At 39.3% G+C, this 21,151-nt stretch overlaps 1 protein-coding gene across 1 annotated transcript in view; it reads right to left on the bottom strand.

Annotated features, from left to right (window-relative positions):
• Positions 1-21,151, bottom strand: part of CDH6 (cadherin 6) — a 142,565-nt gene that overhangs the window by 56,811 nt on the left and 64,603 nt on the right. Inside the window, exon 2 of the mRNA XM_012459927.3 lies at positions 8,731-9,086. Within this exon, the coding sequence (XP_012315350.2) occupies positions 8,731-8,958 (228 nt within the window). The 5' untranslated portion in view covers positions 8,959-9,086. The remainder of the gene's footprint in view (positions 1-8,730; positions 9,087-21,151) is intronic.

Below are 21,151 nucleotides of genomic sequence, written 5' to 3'. Positions count from 1 at the left end.
TTAATAACTGGAAAAATAAAAGCTTGTAGGAAGGAGGAGTTTGCTCCCAGCAGCCTACACAAACACACAGAGTTGCCTCCTCTAGGGTGCAATGGCACATTATCTAAACATAATCTCCTAATTTGATGAAGGCTATCAAAGGGAGGGCCCCTCCCAAATGGCTGTTTATTTTTGGAAAATGTGGTTGGGACATAAGGAAAGCATTTTAAAATTTTGGCTAGAGAGGTTGAGACCTCTAAAAGTCAAATGTATAATTCTGGTTGCATTATATTTTTGGCTTTTCATATCAGTGGAAATGAAAAACGCCAGTGGTTTAGGAATCGGTCAATGGTTGATTACAATATGTCAGGAATGTATTATCTGATTTTTGAAATAAAATTTAGTCAAAACTAAAATTAGAAATTTTTGTTTTACCAAAAAGACACATACACTCACATGTTCAGTGCAGCATTACTCATAATAGCAAAGACATGGAATCAACCTAGGTGCCCGTCAATAGTAGACTAAAGAAAATGTTGTACATATACACCATGGAATACTATGCAGCCACAAAGAAGAATGAAATCATGTCCTTTGCAACAACATGGATGCAGCTGGAGGCCATTATCCTAAGTGAATTAATGCAGGAACAGAAAACCAAATACTGCATGTTCTCACTTATAAGTGGGAGCTAAACATCAGGTACTCATGGACGTAAAGATGGCAACAATAGACACTGGGGACTAGTAGACTGAAGCGGGACGTGGGAGGGAGGGGGCAGGAGCTGAAAAACTAATTATAGGGTACTATGCTCAGTACCTGGGTGATGGGATCAGCTGTACCCAAAACCTCAGCTTCACACAATATCACCAGCTAACAAACCTGCCCACGTACCCTCCGAAGCTAAAATAGAAGTTGAAAACAATTAGAGATCTCGATTTTAAAAGTAATGTAACGTAGGATGTTGGCATTCGACTTATTTATATTACTATTACTATTACAGATCCATATTATGACAAATATGAAGAACTCTGGTGCAATCAGTATTTACATGGTTTACTAATACTGCGATCAAGTTATGCTGAAATAAATACTTAACAATGCCTATAGAATAGATTTAAGGGGCTTTGTCCATAATGAGCACGGGAGCCTCTCTAATCTTCCAACAACTTCCACCTCTGTTTAACTCGTTGGACTGTGGAGGTAGCAGCTACAGTGGAAACAAAAAGGATCCAATCTCTTCACTCTTTTATTTACTTTGACTTCTTATTTCTTTATTATTATTTTTTAAAGACAGAGTCTCACTCTGTTGCCCAGGCTGGGAGAACAGTGGCGTGATCTTGGCTCACTGCAACATTTGCCTCCCAGGTTCAGGCGATTCTCAAGCCTCAGTCTCCTGAGTAGCTGGGATTACAGGCACGTGCTACCGTGCGAGGCTAATTTTCATATTTTTAGTAGCGATGGGTTTTGCCATGTTGGTCAGGCTGGTCTCGAATTCCTGACCTCAAGTGGTACGCCTGCCTCGGCCTGCCAAAGTGGTGGGATTACTGGCGTGAGCCACACGCCCAGCTCGATCCCTCCATTTTGTTAAACAAATTGAATTCAAGCAGGAGGCTACAGGATTCCACAGGCATGATGAAATGGAAGTTGGAGGATGCAGGATTGGTTCCTTGTATGGCTTTCTCTATTACTCTGCTGTGTGGCTGCCCAAGGTAAGAGTCGCCTTGGGTTTATGACCAAGGCCAGACATTCTAACTTTTCTGCTCTTCGCATGAGCTACTGTGCACAGAGGGGAGTTTAAGAGCCAGAAAATTGCTGCTATACAAGACATTTTCTTAGTAACAAATAGCAAACTGGAGCTTTTGTCATTAAGAAAGTGAAATCAGTTGGTTTCACTTTCAGTGGAAACAGATGAGGATTATTGCCAACAGTGGCTGTTGGAAAGTTACTTCTAGAAAACTTTCCTAAGAAGTACATCCAATGAGCAAGTGTATGCATGCACTTTCTCTTAAATATGCTAACTTGTAGAAATATACAAATGTTAGTTAAATGGCTGAGCATTAAATTTAAATGATGAAGAAGACAGATGTGCCCAAGGCACTTGCCCTGATTGGGGGAAAAGATGATTGCAGGCCACTGAACCAGAACAGAAGTTTAGAGAAGGTTATCAAGGGAAAGAAAGAGACACTTAAAAAGAATCACAATGACCAGAAAGATCACGAATTGCATTTCCACTTTTAAAATGCTCACATGTAACTATTTTGAATACCACTGATGTGTTCTGGAAATTAAAAGAGAAAAGTAAAACGATTGTGCATAACAATAATGCAAACATACTCGTGAGCTCTTTAAAAGTAACCTTTTTTTTTAAAAAAAATTTTTCTCTCTACCTTTGGGTTTCACACAATAGATTCTCAAGAAGTATTTGTGGTATTGAGTAGAATGCAATCATTGAATGCCAATGCATGTTCTGGGGTTTTTTCACTTGTGCTTCAAAATGGCTTTGCAAAGTGGACATATAGGGGAAGGTATTTAACTGAGTAGGTAGGTGGTCAGACAGTATCATCTGTCAGGGTCTTAGCAGTGTGAGACAATGGCCTGAAATACTTGACTGCTATGAGCTTTAGTTTACTCATCTGTAACACAGCGATGGAAACAATACCCCTGCATTACGGTTGCTGTGAGGATCCAATGGGATAACACACTTGAAGTACTTAGGACAGGGTCTGGGACAGAGTCATGCTCAGAAAATATCGGCTATGATGATGCTTTCATCTGACATTGCTGTTTAAAGCAACAAGTGGTCCAGGGACTCTCTGAATCACACACGGGATTAGTGCCAGGAGGTTTCAACTCTTCAGCTTATGTTCTTTTTAGGAAAAAAAAAAAAAAAGCATTAAAAAAGCAACATTTCAACCACGACATCTTGTAAGTAACCTTTCAGAACGGATAAAATATTGCTTCATGTTTACTAATTTGGATTATGTAATTATAGTTACAAATAATTGCTCATTTCTAATTTTAAAGGTGTGTATGGCTGACGACTTTTATTTTTATGGTCTGTGAAAACATTACTGTCTAATTATCTTGAGAAGAGTGGCTTCATTGAATTGGGTAGACATTAATTTTAAAGACTGAGGAGAAAGGTATTTTGGGAAGGCCTGTATGTTAGAGCCTCAAATAGAGCCCACATTTTCATCATATTTAAAAAAAATACAGCCTATCAATTTTTTTGAAAACTGTCCCCCCAAAACCATCACCAGCTTTCATCAAAAAATACCTTTGAAAATATACAGTTTATTAAATTCCATAAAAACAGATCTCCTGGCATGTTACTAAAAATAGAAGCATCTCAAATGCTTTAGTGGAGGTTGATCTTATGTATACATTATGTGGAAAGAGGGGTTAAAGAACGCTGTGGAAGATAAAATGGAGGAGACGGGAATTAAGTGTTGCTGTGGCTGTTTAATGTACTGTGCAAATCTTCTGCCTAAAGTCAGGCATCATTCTGGTATTTTAAGGAAATTCATCTTTGTGTTAATGAATGCCTGTGTCTTCAAAATCTAATCTGTATCTATATCTACCTGTGCTTTTTTTTTCTTATGGAATGTAATCTTAGACTATGTACCAATCATCATCAAGAAATTGCTATGTTACATAAAACAGGGTTGAGGGGTACAGGGATCTCTGAAAATGTGGAATTACAAGGCTTCCCTCCATTTTTCTATGATATTAAGTTTACATAAGCCAAAGATAACCCACGTGGAATTTGTACGAAAATAAAACACTCTTTTCTTCAGCCTGACAAGAAAATCTGTACTTCTTTGTGTTTTCTGTCGGCGTTAGGACTCTTTTACTCTGCTGGTTGTTCAGTCTCTAAATCTCTGACTCTTTGAACTCCAGCTTTTGGTCCTTTGGCTTCTACATCCGATTAATTGGGAGGTCCTAGCAGTTCTCCCACTGCAGTGTAAGCTAACACCTGCTCTGTCTTTAGATGGAGTTCAAACACCTGGGAAGCTCTGCTGAGCCCCAGAGCCTGGTTGCCTCTTCTCCTTTTCATTTTGATAATACTTTGTGGATGCCCAATTTATCACTGAACTTGCCACATTTTGTTATCATGATTGGCAATAATATCCTTCTGGGCCAGTGCCTCCCAAATTTGGCAACATGTTGGAATCATAAAGAATTAAAAACCAACTAAATCAGAATTTCTGGGGAGGTGAGACAGGGAAGGTATTTCTAAAAGCGACACTTCTCAAATTTTAATGTGCGTGCAATTCACCTGGGGATCTTGTTAAACTGCAGATTTCTGATTCACTCAGATCAGAGGTGGGGCCCGAGACTCTGCATTCCTAACAAGTTCCCAGGTGAGGCAGATGCCACTCACGCTAAAGCAGCTCCAAGCAGCCCCCACATGGAGATGCGGTTTAGAAAGCAATCACATCCTGTTTTTGTATCTTAGACTCAGAAACTTACTGGATACAGGACCACTTATTTCTTCCTATCCTGTTACCTGTTCCTGCCACCACCATTTTAAATGAGTGGAAGTTGACATTTTCTCATAAATCAGAATTTGGTTTATCAATATTTCAACTATAATTGGCTTTCACCACTATTCCCCCCACCCTGTCTTGTCCCTGTCTCTGCATTAATCTTGCTGGCACTAGAACGCAGTGGAAGGCTGAGGAAAGTTAAGACGGAGGAGGAGGAGGCCGGTCTCTCTGCAGTTGCGTATGCTTCGGTTGTAAAGCACCCTCTTGTCTATTCTCGTCATTGCCATTCCAGCCCCTGGACTCCTCTTTGGCTGCTGTGACCCCCCTGCCCGCCCATGATCTCTCTTTTTTTCCTCCATTTTACACCTGAAAGCCCTTTGCTTCCCTCACTTATTCTCACATTTTTCTCACTCCACCATCCTCACCATGACTTACCACCAATTAATCTGCATCATCATTTCAAATGAACACAAAGAGAAACAGATGTTTATAATGTAAACATTTTTTTCTTCTAAGTGTTAGTTTCTCAACAGCATTACTTTCCCTCAGTTAATGCTTCTGTCCTTCCACATACACATCGATCTTTTGAGTGTTAGGCACCCACCACAGGCTCTGAGTAATTTTTAGTTAGTAGTAACCTGCTCAAATAGCATAAAGGTTCTATTAACCTTGGTACACCTTTCTATGTCAGCCTAACTATTCTAATGGTTCCCGGAGTATGCACTGAGGCAATGTGAGTTGCAGGAGGGAGCTGAACAGGAAATATTGTAAAATTTGGAGGGTTGGCCTCGTACGGTGGTTCATGCTGTAGTCTCAGCTAGTTGGGAGGCTGGGATAGGAGGACAGCTTGAGCCCAGGAAGTCGAGGCTGTAGTGAGCAGAGAATGCACTGCTATACTTAACCCTGGGTGACAGAGCAAGACCCCAGCTCAAAAAAGAATTAAAAAGAAAAAAGGAGGGAAAAGGAGAGAAATACAGCAGCACGACCTCTGCAGACCCCTTGTGAATTACTAGCTCAAGGTAGTTCACAGTTTCAACAGTAGGTGGTGCTGCATTCATTTCAATGATTTATACTTATAAAGCTGGGTTTTTCATCGTGGCTGTGACAAAAAGCAATTACAGTGCAAAAATCAAGATGGAAAAGGAAACGAGAGGGCTGTGTCCGATCCGATTGAGAAGTTGTGCAGTGTTCAAGCGATGCACACATACCATTTGTAACTGTGGTTAAGAGGAAAATAAATTTTGTCAACTTATGTGTATTGGTTTTTCAAATAATTATTAAGTTGTTAGAACAAAAATACTTATTAAGTTGTTTGAGTCTAACTATTTAATACATGGCACTATGAGGTGTTTCTTTGAGTCTGAGGTCACTGTGAAGAAGGACTCTGGGAACCAAGAAAGTTTTGGAACCTCTGCTCTGGTCTAATCACTTTTTTTCTTCCAAAAGTTTCCTGACCTAGTGAGCTGGATAATCATATGAGGTGTCTCTTTTGCTCTAGGTAAATTAAAGGTGGACCAACTTGTGGTCACAAATGAGGGGCAACTCTCTCCTTTATCTTCTTTTTAAAAAATGTGTTTTTCTATTTTTTAAATGGTGGTAAAAAAATACTAGTGAAATTGTTTTGTCTGTTGATATCCTATAACTTTAAAGACGAATTTGAGAAAATGTCATATCAACAGTTCAAATCCGCCTCTAACATGTGTCTGATACAGTCATGGTGACAACTAGGACAACTTCAGTTGTTACCCTTGATTTTTTTTTTCTGGCAAATATCTCCTGTCTTATAACCACAAGGAGGAGAGGGAGGGGCAGCAGGGAAGGACAGATGATGAGGAGGGAGGGAAATTTATCTAGCTGCCAATAAACTATCCAAATCCAACTAATCTAGTTGAAGTTGTAGCTGTGAAGAGATTTTGCCAATGCTTCTCTATATTTTCCACCAAGATTTGGTAATTACCTCATTTTACTTCTGCAGTGATATAGAAGTCAATATGCCGTTTCAATGCATTGCATGTAGATTTAATAGAACGTAGGCAGTGGATTTTTACCAGTAATAGTAACTTCTTTATGTACCTACTCTGTCCCTGCCACTAGTGCAGCTCCACCAGTAGGCATTGCTTCACTTTCTGGGTGAAGAAACTAAAGCCCAGGAAGGTTAATAACCTGTCCTGGGTCATGTAATTGGCAGCTGGCAGCACAGCGACGCATTCTCAGATCTGCTCGAGTCCACAGCTTGTAACTTTTCCCCATGGCAATATTCCTTCTCACAATTATAATTGTAAAACTGATTCTTACGTGGTTTTATCCACTGCTGTTTCTAGTATCCTGACATAACCTGGCCTTTTTTTTTTTTTTTTTTTTTTAAGAATATATGGCATTATAGGTGTAAAACGGCATTATAATTGGAGAAGAAAACTGGAAAGGAGAAAGGGGAGCCGTTATTTAGATAAAGCACTTTTTAAAACTTGATCTTCTATGGCAACGATGCTATTTGTGTTGTAAAAATTGCTTTAAAGATTTTTAAGATGATGACGATTTTTTACAACCATCACCCAGTTAACCTAGTGTTCTTCAAATTTCACAAAGGAAATGGAGTGAAGTACAAGTAGCTGAACTGTCTTTAGGAGTCATACAGAGTGTGAATTTCACAGCAAACATGGCTAGATCCTTGGGGCTCTGTGCTGATGTTCACCCCTTCCCTGAATACTTCCTCTCTTACTTTATTCCACATTAATGATTCACATCATTGGAACACTTCCTGGTTACGTCAGCCCAAGCCATGGATGGCTTTCCTTCATTTATGGTGGTAAATACTTAAAAAGAATATTTACAGGCCGGGCGCGGTGGCTCAAGCCTGTAATCCCAGCACTTTGGGAGGCCGAAGCGGGTGGATCATGAGGTCAAGAGGTCGAGACCATCCTGGTCAACATGGTGAAACTCCGTCTCTACTAATACAAAAAATTAGCTGGGCATGGTGGCGTGTGCCTGTAATCTCAGCTACTCAGGAGGCTGAGGCAGGAGAATTGCCTGAACCCAGGAGGCGGAGGTTGCGGTGAGCCGAGATCGTGCCATTGCACTCCAGCCTGGGTAACAAGAGTGAAACTCCATCTCAAAAAAAAAAAAAAAAAAAAAAAAAAAAAAGAATATTTACATATGGTTATTCAGGGATATTTGATCGCAGATTGAAGTGTGAACATGCAGCCTTTGGAATCTGCAAAAAGTATGTTTTTTTTTTGCATGATATCCCAATATAGATGTCTTAAAATCATAGCTGTAATCATAAATGAATGAATTTTCTCATGTATATTTTAATGTTCATTCTTAGTTTGTTTATGAAGGGACGTGTGACAATGGTTTTTAAAAAATCAATATTACCTTATGAGGCACAGAACCTACAAAGTACCAACCTGCAACCCTGTTTTTTTCTTCAACATCTTTTTAGTATGCAGATATTCTGCAACGAGTTTGGAGCTGATGATAAAATTCCAACGAAACTCATGATGACAGGCTAACCAAGCTGTTTCCCTGACTCAGCTCCAGTAATCTGTGAGGGCTATAATAAGTGATGCCTCCTCACTTTACTTTCTGGAGTCAATAAAATGGTCAGATGATATTTGGAAAGAGTACGTTTACAGAGCATTTTTCTCTTTTACAAATTTTGCCACAGTTAGATCACAAGATTTCGAAATACCTGTTTTTTTTGCCAACTATTTGAGATAAGACTTAGCAGTAGCAGCAGCAGCTGCCAAATCTAAGGGAGTGGTGGGTTTTGACAGCAAAGGGCTCCATGTGGCCAGAGAATAGATGGTGCCAGAGGTAGCAGGGTTAAGAGGCTGTTAATTTGAACTTGGCCAAAGGACGATAGCTCAGAATATTTGCTTTTAGAACGAGAGAAAAAGGAGACTTCCTTTCTTTACAGCTTAATCTCTCCATTCCTATTTTGAATACACCCTACTTTATGGAATAGCCAGACCACATTTTTCAAGCTACAGTAAAAATTAAAGGATTTATGATAATCCTATGCGAATGGTTGTGGGCGTTTCACTTTCAACTGGAGCATTTTCTCTCTCTTTATTGCAGGGCTAACATTTCTCAGCTTCTTGCTACAGTCTTCTTCCCGAAACTACTCAAGTAGAAAAAAAAAAAAGTCTTACCAGATAAGCAACAATCTTTTAGGGAATAGTTCGCATCCTCCCCGTCTATTTATTAGAAGTAACTTCTTCAGGCTTTTAAACCCAGAACATCAAAGGAATCCTACCTTGCCCACATACTGATAATCGGATCCTGTGTATTCCTCCAGGAGAAAGAACTGATTCCACATCCAGCTCCTTTTTGAACGGTTCAGCTCATTTTTGCTGTTTCCAGAGAGCTCCAGGGCCCTTTTCTTTGCTGGGAAACCACTAGTCCTCTTAGATAGTGGAGTTGAGAGAGTTGGGTAGGGCTGACCCACCCAAAAGAGCAGCAAGAAGTAGCGGTAAGTTCTCATGCTGACAGCACCGTCGAGTCTCTGGGTCGTGAGTGCCCCTCTCCTGGAACTGCCTTTTTCACTGCACTGTATCCAGCCTCATTCCTCCTTCCTTCCTTAATGTTCTTTGCTTGGCTCTCAGAGGATATCTGGAAAGAATAATAACATATCAAGCATTTTTAGAGATGCTTAAAATTCAGTGTTAGAGCAAATAGGCTGGAAAAAAGAGGACAGAAATTTGAATAGCAAAACAACAAAAAAAGTTGGCTATCAATTTTGAAATGAAGGAGACGGTCTTCCAGACATGCTAAACGGAAGGCATGTGCTGGGTAGGAAGCTGTTGTTTCTTTCTCCTTTTCTATCGCTTAAAAATCCTATTTTAAGGACTAGTGTTGCTGTAGGTCAATGTGCCAGAATGGATTATTGCGCTACTCCTTTACCTTGGAATATGTGGGCTGAGATCTGGTAGAAAAAATGAGTTTGTGTTTCTGATTCTATTTGCATATTTATCCTCATGAACAAGTCTAAGGCAAAGAACATCACAGACCATTTGAATTCAATTGAAAGTGCATAATGTTGGAACTTCGCTAAAATGGATTGAATCCCTGAGATGTGCCAGGCGCGAGTCAAGGCAGAGCCTGCTCTGCAGACTCTTGGCTGCAGAGATGAGCTGTGATAGGACCTTTGGGTCAAATGAGGTTGGAAAAGACCATACACTGTCTCTTCGGAGTGCAGATTAGCATATCAAAGTGCCTGAAATAAAGTTTCTAAAGTGATATTTTGCAACAATGAAGCTAAGCCTATACATAATTAATCCAGCATTTCCCAAACTCGACCAGAAAACATTTTTTTTTTCCTTAGAGGACCTAATAATACTATAGGATGAGTGATTAAGCAACCTATAGACTTTGTATTTAATAGACTATTTAATAGACTAAATGAGTGATTCTATTCAAATTTCCTCAGGAAATCCTGAACTTTATAATTTTTTGCTTGTATCATAAGCATATTTTTTTCAAACTGGTCAAATTACATTTATATTTGTGACAAAAATTACAGTTGCATAGTTGCTAGGTAATTTTCACAGGTGCATCAAACAAATCTAAGTACCACAGTGAGGGTCATCAACGATAAGATCTTCAGAAAAGTCAGCTATTATACTTGTGGGTAATAATTTTCCACGGGAAATACTAATTTTCAAAAGCACAATCTACCATTAAAAAATCCCGGTGGCCAGATTGCTTGGTGTAGATGTCCCAAACTGGTTTACTAGTTTATGCAGTTAAAGTCATATATGCCTATATCTCCTTTATAAACTTTTCCACATTTTTTGGAAAAAAAGCCCGTAAATTACTCCTTTGTCTTACTATTTGATATAGAAAAATCATTGTCTTAAATAATACTAACAACAACAACAAGGAAGTGTTTTGTAATGCGGAATTTATTCGTAATTGAACTGGTACATTTACTCTAAACCTTGCAGATCAAGAAACGTGTTTTAGGTAATCTGATTAGTAGTTTTTTTTCTACATCAGAAAAAATGGGTTCACTTGATTCTTGTCATTCTACCAGGTAAATGTATATGCGACAAGGTTGTCGTTTGTTTTTTACTCCAGCCATGAGTAATTATAGCCACTTAATACCTGGCTTAGTCAAAGCCTTCTGTTGAGAGATAAGTGAAATATTGTATAATATTCAGCATTTTAAATCTTTTATTCCATTCTTATGCATCTTCTTGACGGCAGGCTGGGGAAGTTGAAAATTACACAGGTAAGTAAATTAGTACTGCGACAATTAGTCATACTGGAAAAATGCCAGGCAACAGTATACTTGTCATCATGCAGCCTTGGTACAGGTGTGGAATGACTGATGCTCAATTAGGTAGGAATGATTCTTCTCTCTCCTCATAGCTGGTATATAAAGGGGACTGAGAGGGCATATGGAGAAAAGCCCTCCGAAGACATCTATTCATTTTTAGTAGCAAAGATTACACTGAGGTTGATTCTGTGGAAATTACATTTTTCTTAATTTCCCTCATTCTCCATTATTTGCAAAGACAAATCCTGCAGTGAAGAATTACATGTCTGCTGCTGCACTCCGTGAGCGCACCATGATGCTGGCAGGAAAGAGGGATGAGGAGAATGGAGGTGTCAGCTGTTTAAAAGGCAGACTCCTGAAGGCCGTTTTAGAGAAAAATCGATCCCTGTGGGTGTTGTGTGCAAACTCTACAAGCTGTTGCCACTTGAATATTAAATATTAGCTCTTTTTAATATCACAGATACCAAAATGTCAAGTATTTCATTTTTTTCTTAGTTGGTAATGAGCTTTTAAGTGATAAAAATTTAAGTAGTATTTCCAAGTAGGCTACAACCTCTAATTTTGCTATAGCCCAGCTCTTTTTGTATCAACTTGACAGGGTATCTCCTTATTAAAAACTTAACATATATAATTGAATTACTATGATCAATGCTCAAACTCATATTCGATGTTAGTTTTTTAGAGGGATAGATTTCTCCGTGAAATTATAATTTTTTTTTAAAACCCCTTTAAACTGTTGAATTTATAACTTAGCAATTCTCATTTAATATTCCCTTTTTTTAATATACTTTAAGTTCTGGGGTACATGTGCAGATCGTGCAGGTTTGTTACATAGGTATACACGTGCTAAGGTGGTGGTTTGCTGTATCCATCCCCCTGTCATCTACATTAGGTGGTTCTCCTAATGATATCCCTCCCCAATTCCCCTACCCCCTGCTATCCCTCCCTCAACCCCTCACCCCCCGACAGGCCCCAGTGTGTGATGTTTCTCTCCCTGTGTCCATGTGTTCTCATTGTTCAACACTCACTTATGAGTGAGAACATGCGGTGTTTGGTTTTCTGTTCCTATGTTAGTTTGCTGAGAATGATGGTTTCCAGCTTCAACCATGTCCCTGCAAAGGACATGAACTCATCCTTTTTCATGGCTGCATAGTATTCCATGGTGTATATGTGCCACGTTTTCTTTATCCAGTCTATCATTGATGGGCATTTGGGTTGGTTCTGAGTCTTTGCTATTGTTAACAGTGCCCTAATAAACATACATGTGCATGTGTCTTTGTAATTGAATGTTTTATAATCCTTTGGGTATATACCCAGTAATGGGATTGCTGGGTCTTAATAGGCAGGATTGCATAGTGGTTATGATCATTAATGCTAGGGTCTGCAACATTAATCTCTGTGAACTTGGGAAAATGGTTTAATCTTAATGTACCTCAGTTTCATTATTCTGTAAATGGGGATAATTATACTATATACCTCATAGGGTGTTATAAGGATTAAATGAGGCATTACACACAAACCACTTAGAACAGTGCCTGACATTTAGTACAGTATTAATAAGTATTAGATATTATAATTACTAATTATTGTTGTTATTCTCATTTGTATTGCATATATAGACTCCGTCTACAACACATTGCAAACATCTGCAGAAGATAGCATAGGTCCCTCTTAGGCCTAGACACGTTTTTATAGATCAGAAAACATCTCCACACAAGTCAAAATTTTCTTAAAATTAAAGAATAGAAGCACTTGAAAATCCTGAAGTGGCTTATATACTAACTGTTTTCTGTGGACTTCAATTCAGCATTTAACAGTAGTAGTGTAGGGACAGGGAAGGCAGGGATACTGTGTGCCTTGTCACCACTGTTTGCATGAAGGAAAAGAATATGGGCCAAAAAGAAAATTCCCTGGAGGTTGGACTCATTCATTAAATCTATATTTTCTTCTTTTCCATTTTATTACATTAAGGTTTTAAAAGTCATCTTTACTCAGGTGAAAAAAAATCAGAACTAGCTTTAACTTAGTAATTTTGCCCCTGTAAAAAAGGTACTGGTAATTAATATACTGGTATTATTCTAATGTTATATCAGAAAAGAATTTGACAAGTTAAAATGAATGATATCTGCTATGGTTTGAATATCTGCCCCCTCCAAACTCATGTTGAAATTTAGTCCCCCATGTGGCAGTATTAAGAGGTGGGGATTTTAAGAGATGATTGGATCATGAGGGTGCTTTCTGCCCTCATGAATGGATTAACCCACTCAAGGATTGATGGAGTAATAGGTTATCATGAGAGTGTGATGGGTGGCTTTATAAGAAGAGGAAGAGAGGCTGGGCATGGTGGCTCACACCTATAATTCCAGCACTTTGGGAGGCTGAGGTTAGTAGATCACCAGAGGTCGGGAGTTCAAGACCAGCCTGGCCAACATGGTGAAACCCCCGTCTCTACCAAAACACACACACACACTAGCTGGGCATGATAGTGGGCGCTCATAAACCAGCTACTCGGGAGGCTGAGGCAGGAGAATCGCTTGAATCCAGAGGTGGAGGCTGCAGTGAGCTGAGATCGCACCACTGCACTCCAGCAGCCTGGGCAACAAGAGCGAAACTCCAGCTCAAAAAGAAAATAAGAGTAAGAGAGACCTGAGTCACATGTTAGCATGCTGAGCCCCCTCACCATGTGATACTCTGCAGAGAGTTTCTACCAGTAAGAAGATCCTCACCAGATGTGGCACTTCCACCTTGCACTTAGTCTCCGTAACTTTAAGAAATAAAATTCGGCTGGGCGCGGTGGCTCACGCCTGGAATCCCAGTACTTTGGGAGGCCGAGGCGGGTGGATCACGAGGTCAAGAGATTGAGACCATCCTGGCCAACACGGTGAAACCCTGTCTCTACTAAAAATACAAAAAAATTAGCCGGGCATGGTGGCATGCACCTGTGGTCCCAGCTACTCGGGAGGCTGAGGCGGAAGAATTGCTTGAACCCAGGAGGTGGAGGTTGCAGTGAGCCGAGATTGCGCCACTGCACTCCAGCCTGGTAACAGAGGAAGACTCCATCTCAAAAAAAAAAAAAAAAAAAAAAGAAAGAAATAAAATTCATTTCTTTATAAATTTTCCAGTTTCAGGTATTCTGTTGTAAGCAACAGAAAGTGAACTAAAACGGTGTCCAAATTTTAGATTTTACTTAACCTAAAAAACATTAAATGGGAAAAAATTAGTATGTTGCAAGCATACCCTTAAATGCAAAAAACAGGGTTCTTACGGTGCAGAATGGTCATGTGTTCAAGCAAAGGAAGACGATGGCCCGGAAGTAGCCCAACTTTGAGAACTGTGGGAAACCGTTGATTTCTGAGCAGGCAAAGTAGAGGGGAACCTTGTGGCAAGTGACAATCGGATGTGGTGGCTCATTTTGTAGACGTCAGGAAGTAAATGGAAAGAGGAAAGGAGTAAGGGCATGCTCAGATACTGAACTTAAAATAGCAGGCAGCGTTATTCAACCACAAAATACCTGAAGACTAAACGGTGCTGAACAAAGTAGATATCGTACCTTTTTGCTGCCCTCATCCTGTCCTCCATTCCCTCTTAGCATTAGGAGCCAATGAATTAGAAACATGAACAACTCTCTAAAAATAAGACGTGAGCTACGTAATTACAGTCTAATGACAGTTTAGCAGTGGACATACAAGGCTACTTAGTAGACTATGTCTCTACTTTTCTATTTGTTGGAATCTCAGTTTTTTCTGAGGAACTTTCCATTTTCTATAGGTAATCATTTGTATGCTCTGAAAGTTGACATGCAAAAGTAGTCGGTGGTCAAGAAATCCAGTTTGAATCTTTGCAGAACCTTATTTTACCGATGACTAGAAGGTAATTGAGATGTTTAGGGATAGCAGAGCAAGGCCCACGTAGCTTTGGTAATTGCATACTGTGAAAATTTATTTGCCTGGCAGCCAATGTGTATACGTACTTCAATATCCACAAGAGTACATGGTCAAGTCCAGATTTTATTTAATGTGTTCCATTTTGGGGAGCCTGGGCCTCATTAATTCAAGTCCTATCAAGTTAGAATATGTGATAATGCAAAGGCTGGGCTGATGTTTTCTTTTGATTAGCAAAATCTTTTCCCCTAGATTATTGGAAATTAATAGTGCAAAAATATTTCATAGGGATATATAGAATGAGAAGACAACCTAATATGTCCTCAAGTTCCCTAGTGTACTTTGGAATCACCTTTTATTCACAAATAATTAACATGCTAATTAGAAATTTTTTTTATTGATTGAATTGCTTCTCCAGTGACTTAGATTTGATAACAGCTTGAATGACTCAAATGTCTTACCTGGCTTTGAGATACTGATTTTATTACACTATTTGCAGACAAATAAATAAATATTAGACAGATTTGAAAGCAATATAATTGCATTCAAGTTTTGAAATTCAGACTTGACATAGATTTGTTCTGGTGTTCTTGATTAATTCTGATCAGTGCAGTATCGCTATAATGCTATCTAGACTTACAAATTAAAGCAAGCACATTTGTTCTTTGGTATGCAGAGTCAACTTTGGCATTGAAAGCATAGTAGGCATTCAGTAAAGCAACGTTATTAATATAATTTAACCAGTTACCATAGTAAGAGAATGTTTTGAAACCTATTATGAATTGTTTCTTCAGCTAAATGGTGTTGCATAGGCATACTGAGGCATAGTACCTTATATTTCTGTAAATACGGTCTATACTTAAGTCATCCTATCCTGGATGATCTATACTTAACTCTTCCTAACCCATAAACGTAGAACTCTTTTTAGCATATGTATCATAAATCCCTTATCAATTTTTGGTACATTTTCTTGTATTATAGCATTAATGAAATAGAAAACAGCTGGTTATTTATGACTTTTTGACATCTCTCTTATTGCATTACAACTCTGAGCCTGAAATCTCAGAGTCCTGCTCTGTCTTTGTGTGTGATAAGGATGAAGATGGTACTTAATCCATGAAAGCCTAGAAAATTAAAGAAACAGATTGTATTTCAAGATGAATTAAACAGAGTGAAGCCAAAGGGAAACATGCCTTCCTACAAGTAAATCTGAAAAAAAATATATTTATTCTGAGAGAAGACTTTTGCAGCCAATTAAGTTTGCTCAAGATCAATTTCCTGACAACTCAAGAAACTTTGTTTTGAATAGGTGGCCACCTGCTGTGAATAAAAATATGTCTGTAGAACATGGCCGATCTTCTAGAAGTGGTAACATAAGGGTAGAACCAGTTTAAAAGTTTTGGTAGGGATTTCACATGAAGTCTTCATTTTTAAACCTCCATTTCATTTTTCTGTAAATGTCAAAGTCACTGTTGAGTAAAATTGGTTCCGTTTCGTGTGTGTAATGAACTCCACTGAAATGTGTCAAACAGCTTTGGCACCTCTCACCACCAAGCACTTCTCTTGTGCCAATGAATCATTATGGCAAGAGCCATCAAATGATGCCTGATGTATTTTTTTGTAAATGTTTATATTTGTGAATAATATGCCAATCTGTTTGCAAACAGACGTATTTCCAGATGAAGCGATTTTAACAGCATTACCCTTGTTCTGAAATCATATTCCACACATTGCATTAATAAAGATAAAACCCAATGTGTTACAGCATATAAAATGGCATTTTATATGCAGTGGGGGACTGAAATACTGACTTGGAACAAAAAATGAAATGGATCAAAACTTAAATTAGAGCATAAAGACAAAGTTCTTTTACCACATGTGGGGGAAAAGCCCAAACTATTGTATTATGAGAGCTACTAAACTATGTAAATATGAGAATATGATGAGCAGACTCCGGCGTGCCACATGTCGAGGTGAGAATCTTAGCCCCTCACAATGCTGGCTGGACAAAGAGGGGACCAATTTGTGTCTCAATTTCTTTATCTATAAAATGGGATGATATTAATAGTACCTACCTCATAAGATAGCTGTGAGGATAAAAATGAATGAATTCATGTGAGGCCTTACTTATGAACATTAAGATGGCTACAATGGCTTAAACTGCCAAAGGTCTTAGCTCCCAGGGACATATTTACTTCTTGTGCATTTTTTGGTTATACCTTTTATTCTACAATTAAGAAACTTAAGTCAGTTGCTACTCTTCAAGAAATCAGTAGATCTGTCTGGGTGTGGTGGCACATGCCTGTAATCCTAGCACTTTGGGAAGCCAGGGTGGGTGGATCACGAGGTCAAAAGATCGAGACCATCCTGGCCAACATGGTGAAATCCCGTCTCTACTAAAAATACAAAAATTAGCTGGGCGTGGTGACGTGGGCCTGTAGTCCCAGCTACTTGGGAGGCTGAGGCAGGAGAATTGCCTGAACCCGGGAGGCGGAGGTTGAAGTGAGCCAAGATCGCAGTGAGCCGAGATCGCGCCACTGCACTCCAGCCTGGGCAACAGAGTGAGAGTCCGTCTCAAAAAAAAAGACAAAAAAACAAAAAAAACAACACACACACAGAAGAAATCAGTAGATCCTCATTTCTGGATTAACTTGAAACCTCGAAAATTCTGGTGGCCTTTATTTCTGAAGTGGAGGGAGCTGCCTCCCACAGCAACACAAGGGCTTCCTGGGCTGCTGCGGTCCCCACTGTCCTTCCTGTGCTCCCCTGCTGGGGTCTTGTGTTCCAATGCCATTTGCCGTTTCCCTCCAACTGGGGTTTTCCTAGACTCGCTTGCTTCATTCCTTTAAGCACCTTGCCTGGCTCTTGAGGGCCCTTTGGGCATGTGGACCCTGTCTTTTCCCAGAAGATTTACTCATTCAAACAAAGAAGAAGAGAAAGCATTCTTATACTTTTAATTAGCTCTTCATGGTATGAATTTTAAACATTTCTGTAGCAAACTATACATTTAGGTTCCAGAATTGTAGGAAAGACAGAGTTTCATATTATTCTCTGCTTATACATTAGGTTCTCTGGTGGATACATTAATTTTTTTAGACACATGGCCATTTAAGACAATGAAGCTTAAACAAGACTGGGAGATGTCAAAACCCTCTTATAAATTAGCGTGGATGATTTCAGTGAGCTGGCTCTTAACAGCTCAATGAGAGGGCAGCCAGAGAGTATTGGCTGGGAGCTATGTGCCTGCAGGAGATGAAGGTATCTTAGTGAGGATGGGAAGTCCAAAACAGATTTAACTTTATTAAATTGCAAAAGCAATCACATTGTTTAGTTTACCATTAAGTAATTGTGAATTTGGCACATCATAGATGATTTTTAGAGGCTAATACTTGCATAAAGTGTTACAAAGAGTAAAGATGTTTAAATTAATTTTGGCTGATGTGTGTAAGTCTTTTATCAATTATACTATGTCTAACTCAAAAATAATACTACTGGTTAACAGTTGCTATATTCTACCCCTGAACTTGTCACGTGCTAGGTACTTTGCTAAGCATATCACAAAGGTGTTTTCACGAATTCTCATGACAATCCTAAGAGGTGGATAGTATTCTTTCAATTTCTGCGGATGAGAAACTCAAACTTAGGTCAAATACCTTGTCCAAGGTCATGCAGTGAATATGCAATGAAGCCAGATCCCAAGCCGTGCATCAGACTAGGGTGCCCTCACTCTGAATACACTTGAAGGGGGTGCGGGCCAGGCTGCTGCCCACATGACAGGTGCTCAATCTAGCTGTGGCCTTAGAATTGCGTGTTCTTGAATCCTCTAAAAAATAACAGCAATGCAGGTCTCCAAGGGGTAAAAATAGTTGTCTCAAAACTTACAAGCTAACTAAGAGCAGCAAACAAATGTGCCAGGTAATGGGATAAATGCTGTACCCACGTGTAAGTCTTACAACAGTCCTTTGTGATGGGGACCATGTTCTTATCCTATCTTTTAGAGACAAACACAGGCTTACAGGGACTGCATACTTTGCCCAGAGTACACAGCTAGAGAGTGGCAGAATTTGGATAAAACCCAACTAATCTAGAGGCTCCTTCTTAGTCATAACATCCACAATCTCATTTGTATTTTGCTTATGGAAACAGCATCTAGGTTGTATTTACTCTCATTTCAGACAAAATTCGAACAAATTTATCATCAGGTTTCTAAATCCCCAGCAAATTGAAGGGATGAGGTAAAGAGTGCTGGAGGCTGGAGTCTCAACATTAGTGGGAGGGGATAGCTGAAAGGCACAGGCAGAGTAGCTACCACAGGCAGGCAGAAGAACTGAGCATAGAACAGAACAAGTCAGGGGCTGGTCTTGGGAGAGTGATGAAGTCCTACATCCTGGTACCAAGAGCAGTGCCTGGCACATAGTAACACCAGATAAACATTGGTGAAATAAGCAAATGTCTAGATGAAGGCGCGCATGGCTGAATGACTAAATGCAGGAATTGATGATATGACTAATGACTATCAGAGTGAACATGCGAGTACTTCACAGCACTTGGAGATATCACCATGTTTCAAATACAGCACACTGATTTTCATAATAATGACCTTGAATCATTCAAGGAAGGTCCAAGTTCTTTTGAATGTTTGGTTTGAAAAGGCATGGATGTGCAGAATAAATACGAGGAAAATTCCTGTGGAAAGTTGTGATAGTGATATTTAGAAGAGCCGGGGTTTAGATCTCACTCTCTTTCTTCCCATGTGATCTCAGGCAAGCTGTTCCACCTCTCTCAGCTCTTGTTTCTCATGTATAAAATTAGGGCCGATGTGCTCATCCTCAGGGATAGAATAGCACGGTGTTTAGGAGCACAGGAGGAGCCTGTTTACCCGTTTTTATCCCGGCGTCAATACCTATTAGCCATGAGACATTGGCAAGTGACTTGATATGCTGTGTTCCAATTTCCTCATCTTTAAATCAAGAATAGTAAAGTTTTGGGGTCTCAGTGGAGGCACCTGATAAATAGCATCTCCCTTTTTCTTCCAAACTCCAAAGATGAAGAATACAGGAGTGTTGGATGAAGACCAATAGATCACCTTTCTTACTAAAAGACAAAAACCAGGCAGGTTGGAAAGATGGCTTAGTGTAGGAGCCACAAGGGAGGGCTTGCTAAGAAAACCCCAGAATCAGACAAGCTCTCCATGGAGCGGGAGTTACACTTTATTTTGCTCTTTCTCTTACAAAAGTGCAAGTGGTTCTTACCTCTGGGTGTCAAGCTCCAGTTCTAAGTTCAGAGCCAGAGGGAATGCCTTTCTGTTCTCACCCTTGCTCAGCTCAGTTGCAGACCCCAAGGTTTGAAGAAAGTGATGGGGAGGAATCTGTTTTAATCCCCACTAATTAAAAAAGATCATTAGAGACCTCAGTAATCCTGAGAGCCAGTAAATCACTTATTATTTACCAATGGTTCTGTTATTTAAAGCTCTGCTTTTTTGGAGTTGTTTTAGCATCACTAAAAGGAAAACAAGTATGAATAATTTAAAGATGGGGAATTTAAAGTTTCCCTGAAAATATCTTTCACTTCAGGTCAATCAATGCATTACAGGCAAAATGAATTCTTTTCTGTCTCTCTTCACCTTTCCCACTACACACACACACACACACACACACACACCCGCCCACACCCACAGCAAACAAGGGATAGTGATCCAGATTTTTATGTGCTTCAGACGCTTGCCTATTAGCATTGAAAAACTACCACGGCACTTCTCCCCCAAAAGGATAGCAGTATTAACAGAGGTGTAACCCTTTACGCCAAGTTATAATGGAAAGAAATAATCAAAGCTCCACTTGCTGTTTGGATAGCTTTGTTCATTCAATGTGTTTTATGAAACTTTATTTGCAGAGAATTCATAACCTAAATCAGATGCTTCTCATAAATATCTTGGTATAATAACTTAGAATAATTAATTTAATAAATTTTGTATAATAACTTAAAGGGGTACTGCAACACCAAAAGGCTTCTTCCCTGAGACTAACTATTGATAAGATAGAAGGGGGCTTGTGAAGGTGTGGATATCTTCACTAATTCAGGTTCATGTTAACTGACCATCAAATTAAACTCGCTCTAGACAGGAAGAAAATGTGTTTGAATGGGATGCTGGATGTTTTATCAATTTTGATTGCCTTAATTTAAAAACTTTAATTGGAACCTCTGTTTACTAGAGTCAAATTGTACATAAAATATCATGCAAAACATTTTAAAAGAAAATTTTAATTATACCACTAAAGAAATGCCGTTGTTCAATGTTTACTAAACACTTGCCAGAACAAGTTAATTATGCATATTTAAATAAGTGAAAGAAGAAGGTAAGCAGAAAAAAAAAAACACACTCGTCTTTTGTTGCATTTTACTGCAGTTGTCAAAGACGCCCCACTTCTAATGTAACGACGGCACTGTCGCTTGTGTAATTATAAACAACGGGCACAAGAATGCAGTGAGGGCCAAGGCAAAGCCAATTCCCACTG

The sequence above is a fragment of the Aotus nancymaae genome, unplaced genomic scaffold, assembly GCF_030222135.1.
Source record: "Aotus nancymaae isolate 86718 unplaced genomic scaffold, 86718_ANA_hifiasm-v0.15.2.pri h1tg000014l, whole genome shotgun sequence".
NCBI classification, from domain to species: domain Eukaryota; kingdom Metazoa; phylum Chordata; class Mammalia; order Primates; family Aotidae; genus Aotus; species Aotus nancymaae.
Note: the sequence above shows the minus strand (reverse complement) of the source record. Positions and strands in the feature narration are given on the sequence as shown.